This window comes from Siphateles boraxobius, unplaced genomic scaffold (genome assembly GCF_051911475.1).
Source record: "Siphateles boraxobius isolate OS27281-9 unplaced genomic scaffold, OSU_SipBor_1 8, whole genome shotgun sequence".
NCBI lineage: Eukaryota > Metazoa > Chordata > Actinopteri > Cypriniformes > Leuciscidae > Siphateles > Siphateles boraxobius.
The window spans coordinates 17,795,158-17,805,937 of NW_027509208.1; the positions used below are offsets into that span (position 1 = coordinate 17,795,158).

Consider the following 10,780-nt stretch of genomic DNA (forward strand, 5'->3'; position numbering starts at 1 on the left):
TTTATTACAATATTGTTCTCTTTATAATGTTATGTAATATGACAGTCCCAATAGTCAATATTAGTCGTGCATTGCCGTTTGAGCTGCGTGCGCTGAAGCTAAAGAGGATCACCGTACACTTTACTAAATACATTTTTAACCAAATGCATCCTATATGAGATTAATCAGATATAGATAGGCCTACACAAAATAAACACAATATTACAACTTACATTTGCACAAAACAAAAGGCTGCGAATGCACATGCAAACTTATAGTCATGATGTTGTAAAATGGTCCCAAACATAACTCCGGAACGCTCGCTTTACATGTTTCGCGGTTAAGCAGCAAAACGTCCATGAACCTGCTTAATCGATGATCGATACATTTTATCGATTAAATGTATAATCGACAATTAATCGATCGCCGATTAATCGTTAACATCCCTAGTATGAATAATAATAAGTTACATAATTATTTATTAATACAAATAATAATAATAAAGCAAAGTTGTTTTATAAGAAAATTACTTTTGCTAGTATCACTTGTTTCCGGTTCAATGCACACTGGTGTAACGTTGGATGCCTTCTTTAGAGATCCGATAACAAAACCAAACTAGAAAAGGTTGGATTTCATTAAAAAATATTGGGCACACAGATTATCGATCCATAGCTATTAGCAACAAGATTAGGTCAATGGTGATTTAGCTTAAAAGTTCATAAAACAAATTCAACTGTTTAAATTAGTGACGTCTGACGTGCTGAATCCATATGCAGCTGTGTTGTCACAATTAAAGGGATAGTTCACCCAAAAATGAAAATTCTGTCAGTATTTACTCACCCTCATGTTGTTCCAACCCCGTAAGACCTTTGTTTATCTTCGGAACACGAATTAAGATATTTTTGATTAAATCTGAGAGCTGGATCACTCCTCCATAGGATTCTAAGGGATTGACACTAGCCAGCCCCGAAAAGTCATTAAAGACATCGTTAAAATAGTCCCAGTGACTACTGTGGCTCAATCTTAAGTTTATCAGGCGACGAGAATACTTTTTGTGCGCAAAAACAAACAAAAATAACGACTTTATTTCAACTATTCATTTCCTTCTCTGTTAAGTTAAAGTTAAACGTAGTCAGTTAAACGTAGTCTGATAGCGTAGAGCTACGTCACACGTAGGCTCACTATTGGCTGACGCTGGTCATGTGGGTGATGCGTGTGACGTACAACAACAGAAGCTTACGCTGTTACATTAGTGAACTGATTCGAGGCCAACAGAGAAGGAAATGAATAGTTGAAATAAAGTCGTTATTTTTGGGGGGTTTTGCGCACAAAAAGTATTCTCGTCGCTTGATAAACTTAAGATTGAGCCACTGTAGTCACTGGGACTATTTTAACAATGTCTTTAATAACTTTTTGGGGCTGGCAAGTTTCAATCCCTGAAGAAGGGAACAACATGATGGTGAGTAAATACTGACAGAATTTTCATTTTTGGGTGAACTAACCCTTTAATTATGATTGGTTCCTTCATCAAGCTATGGCATGGCTCTAACAGGAAGCTGGTTTGCGGGGGAATTCCTCTTAACGCTGCAAGCTATTCAGATTCACATTACATGCTGTGACACTGCACTTTTCTCTTGAAATTCTTGAAGAATCAGAAAACGTTCATCCAATGAAAATACCACACAAGTGAGATAAAAGGGGGATGAAGATCCAAACCTAAAAACACAATCTTAGTTTTATCTGCAAAAAGATAGCCTCTCTGACACAGTACAAGATTTTTGGCCTTGCATACCTCCCAAACCCACCAACCACCATATCAGCCTGAGGTATGTTCAGAGTCATTCTTCCTCCCCTGAGTCAGGCTGTCAGAACACATATTTCTTACCCATCCACATGCTAAAAACAGTTAGGCTTAGATGACAACTAGAGTCCAAAAGACATGACCACAGTTACAGTCCTCATGGAATGGACTTATGTAAGAGACAGCACTAATGGCTTTTTAACTTGCACATGAACACACACCCTACTGAAAGCATGACGGTTGTCTGTGTCTGAGTAAATGAGGCTCTACTTGCGAGCTCCCATACAACCTTAAGGCAGGAACACACCAAGCCGACGAACTCGCGCTGATGAAAGCCGACTGTGTTGTCGCCTCGCGTCGGGGTAAAAAGCTGTTTTGAACACACCGAGAGAACTACTGCCGACTGTTAGCTAGAATGCGCGTTCTGCGCCTGCGTGTAAATAAGACCACTGTCTATTTCTACAGATATATTCATCTATATTCGACATTCAAAAAGAGAAACCGACATTGCAGGCTGCAGATAACGTTACACAAACCATAAACAAAGCATTGCGTGCTTACCGTTTTGAATATCAATCCTGTTAAACACTTTCTTTATTCCACTCCACTCATGTTAATATTTAAATATTTGCCAAGGAACACTAATATATGATGACGTAACATAACAGCAGCCTTCTATCTGTACCGTTTTGACTTCTTTGCTCTCTGTTTTGCTATTATTCTCGTGCACTGACTCGTTCACTAAGCTGAACAGCCAATCAGAGTTCTCTCTCTCACTGACGCCGATTCAACATGTCGAATCGGCTGTTTCAAAGCCAACGAGGACCAATTTCAGCCGACGGTGCGGAACACATTGAGAAAACTTAGTCGGCCGACGCACAAAAACTGCCCAACGGCCGACCGTCGGTTTGGTGTGTTCCTGCCTTTACAGTTATATATAACATTATAGACTTACACTAAAGAAAGGACCCGAGCTAGAATTTGACAGAGACTTTGGTCAGGAGTCTTTTGACCAGTGAGCACTATTGTCTTTTTAGAGCTGCTTTACAGCTGAAATTGAATTATTTTTAGGGCTGCAACAACTAATCGATAAAATCGATTATAATCGATTATGAAAATCGTTGTCAACGAATGTCATTATCGATTAGTTGGTCTGCTTACGTCACGGGGAGCGTTTACTGGTACGCACACACACGCAAGGTCTCTCTCCCTCAGGCGCTCTGCCGAGCGCGCGCGCTACACGGTTTGGAGCAGTCTCTTCTGTCTCGCTTGCGCGATTTCGGGAGTTTGAACTAATTCGCGGGCATCAGGGAGCCGCAATCAATATGCGGGAGACTCCCGGGACTTCCGGGATCTTGGGATGTCTGTATTTTGTCTCGAGCATCAGGTTGCGCAATCAGTTCGCTCGCAACGTAAGTGATGTATTAAAATAGCGCTACCGCCGAAATAGGTTAAATTAAAACGGTCTTTACAAAGCGAAGCACTAAATATAAAGGCAGTTAATAACAGCAGCAGTAAAATATTGTTTTTTAGTCACTGTACTCCATGGTTTTCAGCGAATGCTTGTGCACTAATGCACAATTTCTCCTGTCCTTTACTCAAGCCTGTTAGCTTGCTGAGTAACGTTACCTCCATTCCGTTCTCTTTTTATAGCATTTGTCTACTAAGTTTTAATTGTTTTTCAAACGCGATCTACTGCGGCTCTACGTTCACACAATTGTTTTCAGTCTTTCTATATTTATTTAATCAATTTATCCTTATATTATTCTTTTATATATTATATATAATATATATTATATTCTTTATCCTTATATTCCTTATATATAATTAATTTTAAATAAAAATTAAATGAATTATATATTTTAGATGTTTTTAGTTTGTTTTTAGTTCAGATATTCACATCTGAACAACATGTCTGTGTAAATTTGTTTTGACAAAAATTGTGTTAAAACATAATATGTTGGATATCATTTTTTTAACAATAATCATGTTTGTCAACTTGCCATCAGCAATTATCATTAAAAACAATGCAAATATTGATATTAGTAAAACTCAATGTGTGGCTTTTGCACTTTTTAAAGTACACTTTTACACATAAATACCCTGATTTACGGTTTTATTTAGTTATAATGAAAAAAATCTAATTTAATTTCTATCCGATTAATCGATTAATCGAAAAAATAATCGTCCGATTAATCGATTATCAAAATAATCGTTAGTTGCAGCCCTAATTATTTTCATAATAGAAGAATTTTAACACTGTTATCTTCCTGTTTATTAACATGAAGCTGCTTTGAAAACCTGTATTGAATAAAGCTCTATATAAATTACTTGACTAGTAACCACATAACAGAAGCATAGCATTTTGCAATCTCATAAATTTGAGCGTGAAGTCTTCATAATAACATTTTCACAAATAATCATTCACGAACATCATTCTTACTAAAAATTATACTAAATCGGAAATAATACGGAAAAATGTGAGAACAACTAAAACCACCAAAAAATCTGGGTGCTCTTTTATACAGAGAGTATTATAAATGTATTTCATCAACACAGTGAAAGAGTAAGGAAAGCTGTATTACAATTTTCTTTAAACAACACAGATACATTTTTGTACAGCTGGCTTTTGAGAGATCTGTAATCTGGGTCTATATAAAGCTGTTTATTGTGTTTGCAACGGTTTTAGGGATGGCACACTTGCCATTGCTCTGAGATCAGATCATCATGTACGTTTTCTGAGACTGACGAAACACTGTAATGGAAAAGTTGTGTGGAAAGCACTTATATGGAGATGATTTGGGTGTGTTTTTTGCAGACGCCATTCAGAATACTTCAAAATCATTAACATTTGAACAAGGTTAAGGCCTGTACTATTTTCCTATTCCGATAATCCCGTGCACTCGGATGGACGTCAATATATAAGAAAAGATCTATCGCCATTCCGTTTCATCACATCTTTAAAAGGGATTTTTGTCTTCACTTATTTAAATCAGTAGAATTACATAAACTGAAAACTCATTACTAAGAAACGTTAACTGTTACAACATGCAGTGCTGTTGTTCTTGTGTGAACGGACTATGTCTTCAGGGTACATAATAGGAACCGGTTGGATGAGAAACAAATCATTTTTCTTTAAATTATCCATCCATACACAATAAAAGAAAATATTTGATATGCATGGATCAGTGAGTTCACATCCAAGTTAGGCCACTCTATGATTATACAATGTTAGCATTAATCAATGAAGCTACTGCTAGCAGGCACGATAACACGACAGACCAGCAAACAAAGCACAGGGGCTGGCAGACCGGCTGCCTTCCTAATTCAATCCTTCTTATCTAATACTCAATTATATAACGTCATCGCTTACTACTCAGGGCTCAGGCTGAAAGTATTATCCCTCTAAATAATTACCAGCCTCCTGCTGCTATATGTGCCATGCAGATCCAGCTGCAACAATGAGAAACTGTCTGAAGGTACAAATAGCTCATATAAGCTGCAAAATGAACATTATTTGGGAAGGCATGCATAGCACTTTGAAAGTGATATCATCACACCATCTGTGATAAGAAGTGTAAGATTAACACCAAACACAAATCTCTCTGTGTAAAACTGCATTTCCTTTACCATACCTCCATCATGCAAAGCAGGGATGTCAAACATAAATATAACCTTATGCAGGTTTACTTTAGTACTCATGCAGATGTATCATTATTTTTTTATTAGAATATTGGGTACATCATAGGGATGCACCAATATTAAACATTTTGGCCGATACCGACAAGCCAGGGCTCCAGACTAACATTTAAGAGCAGTGGCACCAAAAGCCAATGAAAAAAAAAGCTATCAGACTTTTGTCGATGGAACTGGAGTGATGCTACTTCCGGATTTGCCTACAAAAATACGACATCACTGCAGCACTCGATGAAATGTCAGTCCACACTTACAAGCTGTGAAGACTGAACACAACTGTTCCCTATAGAGGAAGAATTGACACGCCAATATTACGACATTGCCATGTTTTAAGCAGCAGTTAAATAGTAAATTTACTGTTCATTAATCATATGACCGAAATCAATACAGTCTCAAAAAGCCATTGTACAGTCATCATAGAGGAGCTGTGTTTTTCTGCAGGTTTGACATTAGAGCACACTGTGTACTCAGTCATATAGGGAACATGGGCCCCTTCCCTATGGCCATGCTGTGTCAGTGCCCACAATGGGGGCCAAGAAGGGTTTGTTTTTATCCAGACAAATTACTTGACAGAGCTGCAGTGCTCACATTCAGAATTTTTTTTTTTATCTTAAAATGCTTAACATGTAAGCTTCAGGGCTGTTGTTCAATTATATGGGGGGGGGGGGGGGGGGGGTTCACACTAGCTACCACGTGATTAAAAAAAATTGGGTTTCATATCACACCAGAGTTGTCTAAAAAAAGGAAGTTACATAATGATGTTATGAATGCTACATTTCTTTTTTTCATTTGCACCATGACAAACAGCCCAAAGCACAAGTATGCTTTGTATGGTCTCAAGGCCAAGTGAGAAGATGAACCCAGTGACCAAAGGGTGGCGTTTCCAAGGCAACTGGAGCCCACCCTGAAGATCCAAGGTGGGTGATGGGCAGTTTAGAGTGGGACATGCTTAGCAGGTCAAATATCTCAAGGAATGGGTCACGACTAGAAATGAACAAGCCAATTAGTACAGCTGATCATTGTACACAGTAAAACCCTCTGAGAAGTTGAGTATTGAAATTCATCCCCTTTAAGGCACCGCAGCAATCATGGACGTCTTTAATTTTATCGCAATGCAACTTTCGAGAGCTTTTGAGCATTGAATTTTCAAGATGTTGTGTAAAGGTAAAATTAGTTATTAGTATAATATTTCTGAGAAAGGTGACAGTAGTTTATGTCGCACAAAGAATTGAAGGCCTGCATATGAGTCTGTTGGTTTTGTTGCAGGAGCCGTGGAGGAAGACGTCACAGTTGTATGGTACATTCTCAGCTATTATAAGCAGGAAAGAAGGAAATGGGAAGGAGGAGGAAAAGAAAGAGAGAAAAAGTAAGCAGTAGAGAAGAGCCTCTGGCTGTGGGTCTGAATGTTTGCCAAAGCAGAGCCATGTCCTGTCCATGACTGCAGGTTGTTGGCTTCTCACAATATTTTAACTTTATTCCCTCTCTTTCAGATTTTTTTTTTTACCCTCACTGTTTATCGGCTGTCATTCCAGTGAACATTGGCAGGACAGGAGACACGCATTTAAGGAATGCTCCCATTAGTCTTCTTTCTGAAATCAAACTGTAGGTCAGGATCAACCATTAAAACCGTGTGTTTATTAGCAGAGTTGGTTCTGTGCAACTTTTTTACATTTTCAAACATAAGTATTGTGTGTGCTTTAGCTTTGTAGAAACAGGATCACTACGGAGAAATGGTTTGAGGAAAAAGTGGATGCCCATTATGAAGTGTGGATCTACAGTAAAAACACATTCTATACAATACTCTATTGGCTAAACTATGGGGGAGGGGGGGCAAAAAACTCAAACACTGAAAGTCATCAGCCACTGAAAACCCAGGCATTTGCGATCAGATATTCCCTGAGCAAAAGTGGGAAACTGACACCATTGTGCTCAACCACCCACAATCGCAAATATGATCATTCAAATGAGAGATCACATGATATGCAGTTTACAAATCTGATTGAACTGGAAATTCATTTAAACCAACTATCTTGTACCGGAAAGAGTTGCAAGCTTTCCTTGTGGTGAAGTTTTTGCAGTAAAGAACAGAACCATTTCTTACATGATTATACTACATGAGTAGTATTTAACTATTTGGTTAAAAAATAGAAACAGAATGTTCTGACAGTTTTTTGTAATTATGCAACTAAACAAGAGGTCTATTCTGCGCCCTAAACGCTGAAAGATGACAACATTAGTGCAACAGCAGATATGGGGTCTCCACTATTAGGCCCGCTCTACACATGCCATAATACTGTATCTGGATCAATTAACTCATTAGCTATGTTTCCAGCCAAAGTTGCAAGCTACAGGAGGATGTCTTTAATCGTTACGCTCGTCTTTTGCAGCATCTTGCGCATGACACAGTGTTGTATGCAACATTCAAGATAAAAGATGTTCTGTTTTGCTGCAACGATAGTTTGACAGGTCATGCAAATTACCTGGCTCTAAGATAGAGAGAGATTCATCTCTCCCATAAAATATTCCCAAATCATGGATGTTGATTTTTTTGGTCCTCCTGCCCTGAATTCACCTTCCATGTTTCTGTGCTTTGTTTCTGGATGGCCTTTCAGATCTATAACTTTGAATCAGAAATGTGTTTTAAAATTATTTGAACTTCCCAAAAACTCTTACTTTCCTAAAGGCCGCTATTGTGCATGCTCCATCTGTGCATGTTATTCCAAATGAAACTACGCTATTGTTTGTATTCACAATCTGAAGCAACTAGCTTTTTCGGATGACCTTGCAAAGCCCTTATGTTTCTTGTATGTAATGGCCACTTTTCACAACCCATAAAATAAATGGGTGTAGCCTACGTGTTGTTTTACATTGATTTTACGCTCAGACCAGGTTGTTCACTTCTGAAAACCATGCAAACATCAATAAACCATAATAAAGTAACCAAAGCAAAGTGTGACAATTAACAATAACACAACGTATTCAAGCTGTGAGTATGTGCATATGTGGTGCAATTCTTATGCAACTCACTGTGTATTTTTTTTCATACTGGCATTAGGTATGAAACGGGCAAACATCCAACCAACCTCGCAATTTTAAAAATCTACCTATATTTAAAAGGTTACATAATTGGAAACACAAGCGAACATCTTTCCAGTTCACAATTCTAAGACATCAACTGTTGAGCAAAAAGAGAGTAAGACAAGCTATGTAATCAGCTGTTATGAAAATAGCGAGTTCGCATATCAGCCCGTTATTAAAATCATCAATCTGATAGGGTGGCTGGCAGGCACTAGGGTGCAATTGTTTCTTGTGTCTCACACCAGGTATGTACTGTGACCTGCGTCAGCACCCTGTGTGCTTAGTCAACATATGACCAACCCTAATCCACCACCTGTCCACCGTGGATGATGCCACATCAGCCTGGCAGAGATAGTGGGCGCAGGAAAAGCTACGTTTATCATAGACATACAACACACAAGTTACATTCTCAAAATACCATAAGCTAAGGTAAAAGTTTGCTTCTGTGGTCAGAGCAAATTAAGGCTCTAGCAGTCCAGCCAATTGGACAGCACCGGTTACTTTAAAATAAATGCACTCTAAGTGGAAAACAGCTACTATGAAGTTTCTGCATACTGAGATTGACATACAAAAACTGACCGAAATTCATGACAATGGGTATTTAAAAAAGTGCTGGCTGAAAAATTCAACACTTAATATAAGCTGAAGTCACTGGTAAGCTGTTCAACAAAGCCTTAAAACCGAAGAAAATACATAAAACTTAACTTAAATTATTAAGTGCTCACATACATAAGTGGGAAGCCTAGAAATGCACGGTGGGCGTTGAGTGTTTTCTGTACACTGTGTACCACACATATATACACAATTTACATACTGGACAGCTGGTGGTCCAGTGCTACTTTCAACAGCCTGACAGCACATTTCTGGATGAGGTGCAAGCAACTCCATAAAAATATGAGTGAGAATACTTTATTTGACTCATAATATTTAAATTCGTATGACAAAAAGCTTATAAATACATCCCACATCTGAAGCTACGTTACTCAACTAACGTTAGCATCTAGCATGAAGCTATCATGAGAGACAGAGTGGTAACGTAAATTATATCTTTGTCAAAGTATTGGTGTTCTTATTGCTCAGCTTTACAGGTAGAGACATTATAATACTACTTCAATAAAGATAATATTTTGACTCACCAGCACAGGAGAACTAAAACGGCGCACAGCAACAACACGCGCAGCTTCTTCATTATCTTCCCGCGGGGACCAACATCCTCGCTTTTTTATCTACTCTCCTCTAATACTGACGACAGGGGCCAAGACTAGCTAATAATGCTAATTGTTTGCAACTGTATAAAGGTAAGGGGGTGTGTTCGCGGTGCAGAACAAACACTTTGGTTAGTTTCTATGTTGAACCCCCCGTTGAGACGCGCTGTCTGCCCTACTGGCTCCGTCTGCGTAATGTGCGTAAAAGCTGCTGTTGCTCCAGTGCCCAGCGCTCACTGCTCTTGCTGCCCCGTCCTCAGCCAATAGGCATCGAGCATTGCGTTGACCCCGCCCACTCCTCGAGGTCTAGCTGAGTTGGAAGTTTTGTCATCAGACGCGTCACCTCAAGATAAGATACGAGATGTGAAACAGTGCCAGATCACACCTTTGGGAGAATAATTGAGCTACTATGTTATATTTAACTGCTTAAATGTTAATTTATTTTGGGGTTTACATGAGAATGATCTCTAATGAGTGTGGGCGGATCAATTCTTCAACTTTATAAACACTTTAATATAAAGTGTGATTTATATCAAATCATTGACTTTTGTTTTAATAACTTTATTTTAATAGCCTGTGTGCCACCCATAGAAAGTTTAATATAACTTACATATTATATATAAATATAATAACATATATGCACACACATATATATTATGTAAACAAAAACTTTTATGTTTCATGCGAAATCATTAAAGAATTTCTTTTTTCTTTTTCTTTTTTTCAATTTCACATGTTGGGCATGCTGCCTATCAATCACTTCATTTTTGTATAAAATAATAATTAAAAACTACAACGTCTGTGAAACATCAACAGACAACAGTCGGATCAAAACCGCAAAATATTTGTATGATTTTTTTATATAACCTAATTTGAATTTAAGTCTTTGTGTAGTTTTTTTACTTGCATTGTTATTAAATGATTGTGTTATTATCATCATACATGGAAAATGATTAAACTCTGAATAAAAAAGAAGACAAAACCCGCCTCTTTGAAATGAACTGTTCGAAAGAACGGGTGA

At 38.0% G+C, this 10,780-nt stretch overlaps 1 protein-coding gene across 11 annotated transcripts in view; it reads right to left on the reverse strand.

Moving 5' to 3' along the window:
- The window catches only part of suco (SUN domain containing ossification factor), a 51,473-nt gene extending 41,476 nt beyond the window's left edge, over nt 1–9,997 (reverse strand). For 8 of the 11 annotated variants that reach the window (XM_077220524.1, XM_077220523.1, XM_077220522.1 and 5 more), the window contains exon 1: nt 9,691–9,962. In XM_077220524.1, coding sequence (XP_077076639.1) covers nt 9,691–9,743 — 53 coding nt within the window. In that variant the 5' untranslated portion in view covers nt 9,744–9,962. Of the gene's footprint in view, nt 1–9,690 lie in introns of all 11 variants that reach the window. The other 3 variants (XM_077220528.1, XM_077220521.1, XM_077220525.1) reach the window with 3 other exon arrangements.
- Between the last annotated feature and the right edge of the window lie 783 nt (nt 9,998–10,780).